We start from the raw sequence: 14,672 nt of genomic DNA, 5'->3' as shown, positions 1-14,672 counted from the left end.
GTGTAATAAATGCAATTCCGTGCACCAAGTCCTTTGCTAAAGGTAGTATTTTATTATTTTTTTTATTATTATTATTATTATTGTATACTGTTGCTGTTTGTATTGTCTTTAACATCTCATTTTATTTTTCTTAACACATATATTTTGCTTTTTTTCCTCATGTCTTCTCTTGTCTATCTATTGTCTGGTCAAAAAGCTGACAACACACTCAGTGCATCCTTTTTGTACATTATTTATTAGTTTGTTATTCTCTACAGGGAGCCAATAAATGACAACCCATCTGCAACAACAGACAGAATAATAAAGAAATTCCATACTTTCATTATTTGTGCAACATCACACAGCTCTACATCAGCGCCTGTGCAGTCTATACATCACTATAATGAGGTGTAGCCGTCGCTCAGAGGGTGAAAACACATGATCAATATGCTCCAATCACTTGAGCAGTTGTGAGACACTGAGCCTGTGTTAATGATGGAATGTTGTCAGGCATATGCATGTGTGAGTGAGGCTGAGGCCACACAGGGAGAAGGAACACAGTCCGGCAGGTGCTAGGCAAGTCCACCTGATGGCGCTGTAAGAGTGAAAACAGCACTTTGTTAAATGGAGGAAGAGACACAGTCGCACTAAACATAATGAATCAGAGAAGACAAAAGGCTGAAGCCAGAGAATGAATCTATGAATTAATTATGTAAAAGAACAACAAATGACAGACAGAAAATAACACACACACACTACATGTCCATAAATCAATGGTTGTTAATAATTAACCTGATTCCTTATCATTATATAAATATGCTTCCACCATCTCACGCAAAGATAAATACAAATTTACATTAATTATTTACAGGGGGAAAAAAGAGAACGCCACTTTTAGCTAAAATAAAAATGTACCCTCAAAAAATTATTTAACAGTTCATAAACAAAATATTAATTCATGTTCGTTTGAAGAAATCGGCACATATTAATATTTAAAAATCTGAGATGAGTTTTTTTTTGTTGTTGTTTTTTTAAGTTTGAAATACACCTAAACTTAGTTAATTTTCAAAACTTATTTCGCACTCATCTAATCAATTAATAAATGATGGATCATTGCAGCACTAATAAAAATCAGCCTGCAGCCTTGGAGATTTGCTAATTGTGTTACTTCAAATTAGGCATGGATTTTATCCATTTCATTATCTGAATATGGGAACCAGTGATTTTTCACTAATATTGCCCCAATTCCAATACTAAATGTCGTATTGGCTTATAACTAGCTCTCAGAATTACCACTAATATTTATCATTTAAACTACAGATTGAAATTGTTGATATCACACAGTCGTACACTGTACCCGATACAAATAAATCTAAAAAACTAAACTAAACTGGACTGTTGGCTTCTTTTAAACAAACACACAATGATAATATTTATCCCTGTGCAATACAGATGCCTGTACTTATGTTTATAAAAGGGCTGCATCTGCATTTTCCTTCTGTACCAATGTAGTTGCACACAATACTTAAATGTATATATTATGTTATACACAGTTCACTTATTTAGGTTGAATTGCTTTTTCTAAGCCTGTTTATACACTGTATATTGGTACATAAACTTAAAGTTGCACAATATGCAGTTACAGTTTTTATCTGCACTACATTTCACTGTTATATTTCTATTACATTGTATATATCAGATGTTTATTTTTTATTGCATTTTATTGTATTATTTCTTACATGCTGCCTACAGTTCTTTATTATTATTATTACTATTTATCCATTTCTTTTGACTTTTGATAGGTCAGTATTCGTGTGGACAGCATGTTTTCTTAGTGTACACATGACAATAAACACTTTGAATTTTGAATCTTGAACACAGTTGGCTTATTTTAGTTCAATTACTTAGAAATACGGTTTATATACTGTATATTGGTACTTATATATTCAGTTCTTGAATATTTGGCACAGAGGTAAACATGTTATATTTTATTGTATAAAATTTTTCTTCCTCTTAGTATATTGTACCTTAGTTAATATATGTTATTATATGTATCTTTTCTGTTCTTGGTTTGAGTAGCTCAAACAAAAGCAATTTCCCCCAGGGATCAATAAAATATTAGTGATTCTGAGATCTGACTGTTTGCGATGTTTGCAATTCTTTGCTCACAAGCTCCACTTTAGATTTCCCTTCTACAGGAAACTCAACCGTCGCACACAGACACCAATCACAACTCTTGGCGCCTCCTACCTCCTCACTGGTAGAACTTAAACTCGGTGTCCACGCAGTCGTAAAACAAGTCCACCAGTTCGTCCTTGGAAATCTCTCCTCTGAGCACGGCTGAAATGTCCTTCAGACACTGAGACTCCAGCTCTTTCAGAGTCTCGAAAACAGACGAGCCCTTGTCCTGGAAAAACATAAATATGACACGGACAAAGATGTTGAACTATGAGTAACATCTGTGAAAACTAGTGCTTGTAAATAAAAAATCCAAAGAAAAGAGCACACAGACATCCTGTTTGTACTTGCATATTATTTGTTTAACTTATATATGAAAAAGAAACAGCATCCCACTTTTCAGGTGCTGATTCAACAGGATGTGTGTAGTGGGGGACGTAATAACAGGAGTTACACACATGCTATCACTCGCCTCCATTTCCTCTCCAAGTTAATCTGGGTTTTTACATAGTCTGACTCTGAAAAACAAAAACAGCAGCAACTTTGTGAAGTGAGTTGCTTCATTTGAATTTCTGTGTCAAGTCTTCTGGTTCAAACCACGTGGGATTTGAAGATACCATATTTTTATTAATTTAAAAAAGTAAATCATCTTCAACTAAGAAAATATAATGATAATAATTATAGTAATAATAATAATAATAATAATAATAATAATAGTGGAAAACATTACTACAATCCTCCTTAAATGTAATATTACATAAAAATACATAGTACATAGGTGGTCACTAGATAAATAGGTAGGAGGTAGGTAGGTTAGTTGGTGGGTTGGAAGGTCGATAGGTAGCTACATAGGTTGGTTGGTAGGTAGAGAGGTCACTAATTAGGTTGGTTGATAGGTAGACAGCTAGCTAGGTTGGTTGGTGGTAGCTACAAACAACCAGTGGAGTGGAAGGTTACGGGTTGGGTATAGTGTGTGAATGGGTATGAAAGATGAGTGATAGAAAAAGCACTCCGCATGCGCTGTATGAAAGTGTGAGTGAATGGGTGAATGGGTGAATGGCAAAACTGTAGTGCAAAGGAGCTTTGAGTGGTCATCAAAACTACAAATGCACTACACCATTTACCATGTACAGTATATGCTGCTGCATACCTACCTCCGCTGCCCCCAGTGGTCAAAATATATCAACTTCTGCAGTTGGAATTTAAGGTTTTAATTTTTAAAGCGGTGTAGCTTTAAAAAAAAGCTTATGCTGTTGTAAATGTTAATCATTTATGCTATTATATAACAATAAAGCACTTTTTGTACACTGTGTTCTTGGTCTGAAAAAAAGCCCTGTCAAGCCAAATGTTCTGATCAGATCTAACTGGGGGAGTGTTTGCACGTATACAGCAGCAGAGCAGGGGTGGGCAGGGACAAGAAACAAGTTTAACCTTGTCAAAATGGTGAAAGATCAGATTTTGTGGATGCTTCTTTAAGTTTTCAGTTATGTGTTGAACACAAAATATTACTAGACTGTTGTAAATCTTTGCACAACGAATACTACTTGGGTTATTATGCAATACTGTATTTGAATACTGTAATTCTGTTAAACAGTTATCTGAATTAATACAAGCTGAAGGGCTTCAATATTAAACGTCACATTACATTGTTTGAAAAAGCAAGCCTTGTAGCAAATTCTGCTTTTTGACATACATTGAATCTGTCCTCGACTTTTACACATTTATTGGTTTCTTTGTTCAAAAAATACTGGTTTGAATGTAATTAAACTTCCAATTCTTACAGAATTTGCACTGAACAATCACTGTCAGAATCACTATATTTTGAATTGGTACCCACCGGGTTGCTCTCCATGTTGTGCAGCGCCTCCTGGTGAGCCTTGTACAGGTCATGTCTGCGATCCACCTGGCTCTGAAAGCGAGGCTCCTCCCAGATAGGGTCATCTGCACCAAACTGTGGGGAGACCACCCTCAGCACTGGAGTGGAACAGTCCAGGAAGATAAAAGGCTTGAATATAGACCTAATGGGTGCAGGTTGGCAGGTTAACAGGGAAAAGAAGAGGAAAAAGAGAAAGGCAGACGAAGAAATTCAGACCCAAAACAGAGACAGAATGTGAGAAAAGCAAAGATGAAGTGGGACAGAATATTAGTTTCACCTTCCTATTATGTGCAGCTGACCAATTATAGAATTAGATTTGTGTCAATATTTTCAAACAATACTTTTCAGGAATCAAACAACAGTTTTTAAGAAGCAAAAAAAAATCTATTTAATCAAAAATATAGTATTTTATTGTTTGAAAATACACTTGTTCTTTGTGCTCCCTGATTTGCTCTTTGCGCTGTGGTGTTTTGTTTGTGGGCGGGCCTTAGTAAGCTGCCTACCGATTGGCTACTGAGTTTTGGAGCGACAGCTCAATGGACCGGAAGTCGTCACAGACTTGGAGTCGCTGTCTGTGTGGAACTCGGTTCCCCGTCGTCATCCGATAAAATAATTGTATCTAATGTTTATAATCTGACAAACATTAGATATTTACAATTATTTTGTCAGATGTTGACAGGGAAAACCTGGGGAACGAGTTCCAGATGGACAGCGACTCTAAGTCTGTGACGACTTCCGGTCCATTGAGCCGTCACTCCAGAAAAAAATCAGGGAGTGCGAAGAACAAGTGTATGATCAAACAATAAAATACAACATTTTTGAATCTATTTTTTTTGGGTTCTTAAAAAGTGTTGTTTGCTTTGTGAAAAGTGTTGTTGAAAATATTGACACAAATCTAATTCCATAACAAATCTGCAAATGTTCTGTAATGCTAATTAAAACAACAATGCACAGAATATCAAAGGAATGTATGGAATCCATGTGAAGAGTATCTGAGGTTGTTTTGAGAACAAAGGGACACCCTAACACCCTAACAGGAGTCCTATTAATGAAGCCTTGGCCTGACGCTCTTTCAATCTCCCTCGTCATAATCCACATCAAAAAATCCACAGGACCGCTCTGTGTAATTTATCTGTTTACTGAACACAGAAAATAATCCTTACATAACAAAAAAAACTGTTAAAAAAAGGAAAGAAAACCGAGAGAAGGAGAGAGAGAGTGAGTGAATGAGGTCAAAAAACTCTAAACTTGCCTGACTAACTAAAACCCAGGTAACCACACCCACTCGTCTTTAATTATCAATTACGGTTATTATTCAAATATTAAATGAACTAAATCTGCATTTAGGCTCCTACGGGTATTAAAGTGGGGTTCTTAAGAAAGTGTGTGAGTATCAGATTATTGTAGTCTTGACTGAAGTGAAAAAACCTGGATGGGTCTGGGGTGGCGGTGAAGAAGTGGACGCAGGGCCGGCTGCAGTCTCTGGGCAGGACAGACACCATGCTGCCTGTGGTGCAGAAACCTCCAGAGTCCATGCAGATGCCACTGGGCTTGTCCCTCAGAACAGACATCATCACTTCAGCCGTCACCGAACCTGAGACCAACAACGGGAAAGACACAAAGTGAATGACTAAGCCTGACTAATGCTAGACTGCATCTCAAACTCATTTGAGATTAAGTACTAGTCTGGAAAGCGTGTTGTCTCCTGCCACTTTCAAGAGGCCTGACCAACGGACACAGATGCCTCTGTACGCAATTGGACAAACCTACAACGAATCAGATCAATGATCTGTAAATCAACTTATCTGACTTATCTGTATCGCTAAAAGTGCCGATTCTGCACTGCCTCACACAGCATGCAGCAAATACAAATACATGTTTCCTTTATCTGTGTTGCACTTTGTAGACTGCCCCTGCACCTCTTGTTAGAGTGTTGCCCATAAGGACAAATGTCCAGCTCAGTGGATAGTACATTTTAAAAAGAAAATGTACTATTATTTGAATGACACTGATAAAGGGTTACACGCTGTTTCAGACGACAACACATCGGTAGATGTGTTTACTTGCTGAAAGTGCCACCATGACCGGTTGCGTCATGTGGGTTTTTGACAATCTTTAACCAAACTGGCCTACTTTCACCCTGATTGACTGTAGGTCCAAAGGCATAATAGGGAATGTAGTAGTGAGCCACCACTCTCACCGTCATGTTGTTGCATCAGCTCTGTGCCGCCCTTATAACGTTTCTTGGCCAGCTCCATCCTCGCTGGAGGGTCCTCAAGGCTGAACACCTGAGAGAAGTTGAACTCCGTCTCGCCGTCCCACCAGCCCTCGAGCTGGGCCACACGCCGCAGATGTGGATGCTCTGCAGAGATCTCAGTGCCAATGGTCAGCTGGTTAGAGATGTTCTTCACACCCTCTGAAAACAAAAAACATATGTAGAGAATTCACAAGTCTATGAATTTAAGGTCTAAGGAATGTAAGACTCAAGGTGTGGTGAGCAGAGAGTGATCAGTCTCAGTCCTCTTTTTGGTTGTTGTTATCTGTTAGGCATTGGGGGGGGGGGGCACAAGGTGTACAGGAGTGAAATATGAGTTGCTCACCCTCCGTGCTCACCTGTGACCTTCTGTGCCACCCACAGCTTCCCTGCTGTCTCTAAGACCCAGGCCTCGTTACGGTCCACCAGAAGAAAAGTGTTGTGGTAGCTGAAAGGGTTCGGATCCTCCTTGCACTGTCCGCCCTGTCCGTGCTGCTCCAGGAGGCCGGTTATCACGGTCAGCGCTGCCCAGGCACTGTCACCACGCTCCAGCCCCAGTCTGACAATCAAAAGCCAAGCTGAGATACTTCAAAGTGTAACATTGACTTTTGATCTCTGCAAGGCAGTTCTTATGTTTCTATACATCTTAGGAACGTATTAACAAATTCCATTCTATTGTGTTATTTGATCATTTTAGTGGTAGATCAGTGGAGATGGCTGCCAGTGTTCACACACACTGTTTACACTGGCTGAGTGTGTGTGTGTTTTTTTCTTTTTATCTACAGAGATGAACAGATAAAGGCTATGGTTCAACTGTGCTCACTACACCTGTCACTACACCTGTCACAACACGCTTAAAACAACTCACACACTCTTCTTATCAAAGCCTGACACCCAATATACACCATGATATCTGTATTCACTTAGGATACAGTTAATAGTTTCTCTCTTTACTGTTGAAACTGGATAAGGTTTTTATGAGAAGAGATCTTTAGAAATCAGTGCAGACGATGAACAATAATATATACATAATACATGTTTGTTTTCTTCTATTTTGGTCCAAAATGTATGATGAAAACTGCACACGGAGTACGGAAAAACACTTTCAGGGTTGTCCCTCTAATCTGCACTGTAGTGCACATAAAGTATTTTAAATGCAAAATAAAGTATACAATCTAAAACTAAAAATGAGTAAACTTGCATAAATAAGCAATAATAGGCTGATTATTTTTAAATAAATAAATAAACCTCAACACATTAATAAGCCTAAATCACTTTATACAAATTCAATAGACATTTTATATAAATAAAATGATTATTATTGCGTGAAATTGTTTGTTTTCTTCCCGTGTTTGATTTTATGACATTTAAATTAAAAAAATAAATGATGTAAATTGTCTTTGAGCACAATTTCAAAGCCCTTTTTAAATAAAATGTAATTCATTATCATTAATAAACAAAAAGTAAATAATATATGCAAGTAACAGAAACAGTCTATCCATCTATCTATCTATCTATCTATCTATCTATCTATCTATCTATCTATCTATCTATCTATCTATCTATCTATCTATCTATCTATCTATCTATCTATCTATCTATCTATCTATCTATCCCTCGACATTGTGGACATCAGTTTATGAGCCTGATAGTTGTTGGTGAAAACAGTAGTGGCAGAGTTGTGAAGCTCACCTGACCAGGTCCATACCCAGCAGAGCCTCTCCAGAGGCCACAGGCTCTCGCGTCCACACCGCCTCATTCCCGATACTGACTCCCTGGTCGTTGGCTCCCATCTCTGCGCCCCACATCCATGCAGGTTTACTGAGGATCACGGCGTGAGTCTGTTCAACCTGAGGAATCTCTATGTATGTGCACTACAGGTAAAAACAAACATCAGAGAGCAGGAACAAGGAGCAAAAGACAGATGGAGTTCATTATTTTACAATATGCAGATGGAAATGACATAACATTCATTATATCTGTATATGTTCACTTTCCATACATTTCATTGAAGAATGAAATAAAGGATTTTTATTATATTCACAGATCATGTGAAGCACAGTGCTCTAATTAATGCCAGTGATCTTAAAGATTAATCTGACAAAATAAGAGCCTGAACAAAAGGCAGGATTTCAGTTATTTTCCCTCAATTACTAACAAGAAGCTCTATTTTCCCATGGAGTCTCTGTGTAATCATTTGACATTCCTGCTTTAGACTGGACATGCATCAATACTATCAGCAAACACATGCCGAATAATGATAAAAATGAAAAGATTTATATTCTACTACTTTCTGTATTGCAGTAAACTCTGTGTGACAGAGTACAGCAGTTCAATTGTGCAGAATAATCCATGCTTGGTGTCAGGAGCGAGCATTGTTTCAGGACTGAGGGAGTACAGGTATGGTTACCTGCAGCACGGAGCCTGGAGCGTGAGCGGCTGCAGGGTAGTAGGCCACCTCCTGCACCTCATCCCGAGGACGGTCAGCGTTCTTCCCAAAAATCACGTGGTCATCGCGAGAGCCAGGGGGCAGCGAAACAAAGCAGTCACAGGACATTGGAGGCTCTGCCATCCTGCAACAAAACAAAACAAAACATCTGTGAGGTTTGTGGTTGACAGTAAGAAGTCTCACTGGTTTGTGGGATGAATTAGTGTATCAGAAATATGACAACTGCTGCTGTCCTTGAAGGTAAAACGATTTAGGAGGAACCCCTGGCTTATGTTCCCACTTTATTAGGTATACCTGTTCAACTTCTTGTAAACACAAATATATAATCAGCCAATCACATGACAGCAACTGAATTCATTTAGGTATGTGGACATGGTAAAGACTGACTTTGAATAAGGCATGACAAGGTATTTCAGAAACCGCTGATCTGAAATCTGTGATTTCCACTAACAGCCATATCTAGAGTTTTGAGAGAATGGTCCAAAAAACGAGAGAAATAAACAGTAAACAGAAGTTCTGTGGGCAAACAATGGAAAAGAGGTCAGAGGAATATGACCAGACAGGTTCAAAATAATAGAAAGTCAAGTTACCTTTCCCTTAAGTTTCCCCTTAAACGCTGAAAATCTAAATGCTAACTTGTTTAGTTTTCAATGTGTAAGCAAGCATTGCAATGAGGGAAATATATAAATATAAATATTTATTGTAAGGATCAGATATATTCAGTCTGTCAGGTTCTATGACATACTGTATACTGCTCAATCTCCGTGGATTTAAAGTACACAGTAAACTCTGGCGGATTAAAAACCAGCACTGATTTCCTGCCAACATGGCAGTGTAATGCTGTGTTCCATTTATCAGAAATCAGAGATCAGACCTTGGAGTGATGTCATCTCTGAGTTGACTGTGTTCTTTAAAGGTCAAACAAAGCATGGACGCAAACATACCCATTCTTACCAATACCAGTCAGGAAATACTCTAATTTGCACACACAAACATGGGTACTACCGATTCACCTGTCAGGAGTGCAATTAACAGTTAAAGTAGCAGCGTTGCTATGAGTGGCGGCCATCTTAAAGTTGGAAAACCTACTTGAGAAAGTCAGAACTTCGGCTGTTATACAATTGAATGTACCAAACAGGCGTCACTGGGGTTGAAAAATCAACTTTAATATACTTCAAAAAAATGTGTGAAAGAAAATGTTGATGCATTCATTAGAAACTACTATTTTTAGTGAGATTATCTGTTTGTATCTTTTAAGTCTTTAGTATGTGCCTTTTTAGCATTTGGAATGCCATTTTCCACATTATTTTGCTAAAAACTAAAAGTGGGGCTATGGACGGAACATTTGGGGTTTATTGTGCTATATCAGGTAAGGTCTTTACAGAAATGGTGCTTATGGTCGTTTGGTATTTGGAAATAGAGACTTGTAAACCATCACAATTAAAAGCTTGTAGTATTTGTGTAGAAATTCAGAGGCGGTACAGACGGGACAGAATTTCTCGGAAAAGGACAGCCTATACTTTAATCCTTAAAGGTGCATTATGTAATAAATCTAAAGCAACTGGCCATAAAATCCTCCTAATATGTCACAGAGACTCAGGAATAATGTTCATATAACAAACTGAACTCACCAACAACAACAGTACAGACAAAATATTTGCATTAAAAAAAATATTTTACAGACTGCAAATCATGTTTATGTTTTGAAATCATGTTTTGGCATGTGGCGCCACCTACCGCTGTCTACCAATCATTGCAATCAGTAGAGTCTCAGCTGCCGGGCAACCACGGGTTGCCAGTTACGTCAGAAAAAGAAAGTAGGTATGATCTCCTTCTACTTCTGTTCTCTTACATACATCATATCAAAACTTTACATGTCAAACTAACATTTATCACAGCACATTAAACAATGCTACAGACTTTGAAATCTTTAAGTAAATATCAGGTTAAAATTGGTAACGTGGTCAAGTAAGTAAGTAAGTAAAAAATAACCCTGCTGGCTAAAAAAGTTGGTATATCTTCAAAAAATGGTAATAAATCTCTCGTTAACATATGACTGCTTGTACAAAATAAGGAATTTTAAGGTAGCAACCATGTTTGTGAGGTGCAATAGAATGTGAAAAAACTGAATAACTCCTAGTAACACTAAAAATAGGACATTTTAGGGTAATATTTATGTCGATAGTTTTGTCAAGTATTGACAGGTTTCCCTATTTTGTTTATTGTTGTGTTAACTAACAATAATAACCCGCTACACTAACCTAACCCCAACCCTAACCCTAACCCACAGAATAAATGTAACTAAATGTAACCAAATATAATGTAAAATAAAGGTAACTACTACGTAACACATTGCTAAATAACTTTCTGTATTTATTACTTATTCAAGGGTAGCAATGGCCACAAAGGGCTATTTTTAAAGAAATATTAGTCACAGTTCCAATAATATTCAGGTACAACTGCTACAGTTGGTGCTAAGTGCAAAAAATAAAAGTTACAGTACCAACAAGACACAGGTACCGCTACAGTTGGCTCATAGTGCAAAGTATTCTGGTACATACATAGGCTGCCTACAATTACAGCTGTACTAGTATTTACCAAAAAGGGACGCAGAGTATCACAAAGTGTTGCAAAGTGCCAGAAGTAGGCGAAGCTACCATTTTATTTACTTTATAACAATACATTCATTATTTATGGGCTAATGGGCACCGGGCCGGTCCAAATTGCTTAAAGGGTCTGGTCTGGCCCCCGGGCCTTAAGTTGAATAGCCTTGCACTACACAAACCGTGTAGCCTGCCAGTCTTTCAGTCTACATAATATAATGTGCTTTCATAGTCTTTCCATAGGGGTGACTGGGGTAAGTTGAGCCAAAGGGTAAGTTGAGCCACCCCTTGTTGCTAGGAAACGGTAAAAAACATTGATCATGTAACCAAATATTTAGGTGGGTAAAGTGGTTAGTGGTTAGCCATTTATTTCCCAAAAACTTTTTTCACTCTTGAAAGTGGATTTAGTCTATCATACATTTCATGAGAATTGTGTTTAGACCAAAATAGATCATTTTAAATGTGTTTCATACATCAATTGTGGTATATATGTGCTACAACACATGGTCATAAACCTGGGAATAGGCATACAACTCAACTTACCCTGATCCTATGCTCTACGTTGTGCCACAAGACCACTTTTTTTGGACATGCTATATTATCAAAACAGTTGTGTTTACACTCATTCTGTTTGTTTGAAGGGGTGCACAACATCCTGAAATATATGCAGATATATTAGTTAGTGACAAAACTATGATTGCCTTGATGTAGTGATCCTAACTATGAAAAATGGCTCATCTTACCCCACTCCCCTAATCAGTAAAGACTATGAAAGTTGTGTAGTGTGTCCCCAGCTGTAGGAAAACTTGTGACAGCGGAGCTCCTTTGACCCCCACACTTCAAAGAACTCGAACAACCCCTTTAACCCACTGTCTGCAAACTTGTGAGACTCTTAATAAAATGTGTTTCACATCCACTGAAATAACCTGGAAACTATTGAGCTAAAATGCTCATATTTAAATTATAACAATTATAAAAAATATAAAAAGTATTAAAATGGAATAAAAAAAAAGGTGTGTCCTGACTAGGCAGTCTAGTACTATGTTTCTGCACTGATTTTGAGTCTTTAGGTCACATGACCTGGAAGCTATTGAGCTGAAATGCTAATATTTACATTGAAAAAATTATAAAAAAATATAAGAAGTACTAGCCGGTTTCAGCCGGTTCTCTGCTCTGTTCATCCCTGTCACACAGGGATTAGAGGAGGCAGTGTTGTGCAGGACACTTTACTGACTGTAATCTTCACAAATCCCACTTGTGCCACGCTCTCCTCTCATGAATTAGCTTTCAATCGAAATAAATAACGTAAAAGCTGTGGCTTTTGCTCGATGCCCCCGAGCTCAGTGTCTTCCGGGGACGAGGCCTCAGTGAGCGGGGAAGTACCCGCGGTCACTCCCCCGTTTCTTTCCGGAGCAGCGACGCCTCTTCGTGTCACTCCGCCTTTTACGGAGCGCTGAGTCGAGGGTTTGAAGTTATGGAGGATTAAAGTGGAGCTACAGTGTGTGTGTGAGTGTGTGTGTGTGTGTGTGTGTGTGTAAGCGACAGCAGCAGAAAGTGTTTACCTTTTTTTATGTCAATGGTGGAGAGGACAGGGAGCAGGGAGCAGGCAGGCTGTGCGGATACAGGGTCACGTGACAGAGAAAGAGGTCTGTATTTAAAGGTCTCGTCTCGTCTGACCACAGATCAGCTCACTGTCTCACTGACTGACTGCGTCCACACCTGTCTGTGTCCCTGCACAGCGAGGATGATGATGATGATGATGATGACCACCGTGTGTACACAACACCACCTGATGCTCTGAAATCATCATCATCCTTTATTTAAAGCTGTAGCACATAACTTCCAAACATAAACCCATTTATGTTACAGTCGTAACAAACATGGTTAAATTAGCTCACACAATGCAATTTACTCCACTCTTGCCGTGTTTCTCAGTGAGTACATATACATGCATAGTTTAATCAAGCTAAGACCATAGTCTGACTCAGGGCCAATTCCAATTCCTATCTTAACCCTCAATCTTAACCCTCAAGCTCAACCCTTAATCTTAACTGGCCCTCAAAACCAAGTGTTGAGGGTTATTTTGTCACTTAGAAATGGGACACCCCTTAAATGCAGATACGTCTTCAGACTGCAGGGGGCAGAATAACGCGAAAGCTGCGTCTAGTCTGTCAACTCCAAAAAAAGAAGAAGAAGAACACATTTACGTCAGGATTATTTATTACCTATTATTAGGTTGTCAGTTAGTTATAAGATGATACTCATACAAATACCACAACCACGGACATATTCAGCTGACAGTTACCACACACCACGGCTTATTGAAAAGTAAACCATAGCAAACGATCGCTTGTCCGCACCGGCCGGCTATTGACAAAAGATCGTAAAATAAAAATAAATGTTACGCAACAATGACGTAAGTAATCCATGATATGGGCCTAAACTAAGATAATACAATGGTTTTCATAATTTTTATGTCTCTATTAACAAAGAATATACTTCATTTGTAGCATACTTGTGTCGCTGCTTTCGGCGCCATCTTTGTTATGTGAAAACGCGCAATGCATTCTGGGTAGCCCTTGCTCCCAAGGTAGGTCTCGGAAAATCTCAATATTAAGGGCGATACAGCCCTTAAACTTGCCCCTCAACTTAATTTTTCTGAGAATCGGGACAGGACTTGCACTAGAGGGAGTGCGCATTTTTGAGATTGCGGTTAAGATTGAGGGTTAAGCAAAGAATTGGAATTCACCTTTTAGACAGGTAATCAGAAAACTTCCTGAGTCTGAGTGTGGAGGACAAAATCGACTTAAGGGCCATGTCCGTCTGACTCCCTCTATAAGCTAGTGCGTACTGAATCAGTTTCATGTTGATCTTTACATCACAGAAAACGCAGAACGCCAAGTCCGACTCCAGTCCGACTAAGCATATACATGCAGGAGTAAATGGACTATGAATCGCATTATGCAGGTATGTTAGTCCACCTAAGACTAGCGCGATTTTAATCGGACTAATGCGTTCGCGTGACATCTAGAAAACCAAAGTATTGTCTTAGTCCAACTAAAATTGGACTTTTAACATGCATGTAAACTCACAAATGAGTGCAGCCATGTTTAGTGAAAACAATGACGTCAACACTTTTGTCTCTACCACTTTTAAAAATGTATCAATCTGTCATTAATGAAGAAAAAAAGTATCTTAAGCCAATAGCCTAATGGTGGAAAACAAGATAAATCGCATGTCTGGCTTTTTTATGAAACATCAAACAGATGAATACTACTATATAGCATATACTACTATAGTACCCACAACCAGCTTATGGTTATTGTCCCCAAC

The 14,672-nt window shown here is 38.5% G+C and overlaps 1 protein-coding gene across 2 annotated transcripts; it reads right to left on the bottom strand.

Moving 5' to 3' along the window:
• Positions 1–249: 249 nt before the first annotated feature.
• scrn2 (secernin 2) lies at positions 250–13,061 on the bottom strand. Of its 2 annotated transcripts, none has more exons than XM_083906447.1 (9): positions 12,902–13,061; positions 8,698–8,860; positions 7,980–8,161; positions 6,647–6,846; positions 6,234–6,449; positions 5,462–5,627; positions 3,995–4,175; positions 2,230–2,386; positions 250–574 (listed from the first exon to the last, which is right to left on the bottom strand). In XM_083906447.1, exons 2-8 carry the CDS (start codon positions 8,857–8,859, stop codon positions 2,234–2,236), a joined length of 1,260 nt encoding a protein of 419 aa, XP_083762573.1. In that variant the 5' UTR covers position 8,860; positions 12,902–13,061; the 3' UTR covers positions 250–574; positions 2,230–2,233. The 2 variants fall into 2 exon arrangements, with proteins under 2 accessions (XP_083762573.1, XP_083762574.1); XM_083906448.1 differs by lacking the exon at positions 12,902–13,061 and adding an exon at positions 12,574–12,594.
• Between the last annotated feature and the right edge of the window lie 1,611 nt (positions 13,062–14,672).

Source organism: Microchirus variegatus, assembly GCF_963457635.1.
Source record: "Microchirus variegatus genome assembly, chromosome: 19".
In the NCBI taxonomy this organism is placed as follows: domain Eukaryota; kingdom Metazoa; phylum Chordata; class Actinopteri; order Pleuronectiformes; family Soleidae; genus Microchirus; species Microchirus variegatus.
Note: the sequence above shows the minus strand (reverse complement) of the source record. Positions and strands in the feature narration are given on the sequence as shown.

What these genes read in the sequence shown, in the direction of transcription:
- scrn2 (XM_083906447.1), bottom strand. Translation starts at nt 8,859, where the DNA reads ATGGCAGAGCCTCCAATGTCCTGTGACTGCTTTGTTTCGCTGCCCCCT. An exon ending in GCTGATGCAACAACATGACG is followed by an intron (nt 5,628 to 6,233) that starts GTGAGAGTGGTG and finishes TGTTGGTCTCAG; the next exon opens with GTTCGGTGACGGCTGAAGTG. An exon ending in ACAACATGGAGAGCAACCCG is followed by an intron (nt 2,387 to 3,994) that starts GTGGGTACCAAT and finishes ATGTTTTTCCAG; the next exon opens with GACAAGGGCTCGTCTGTTTT.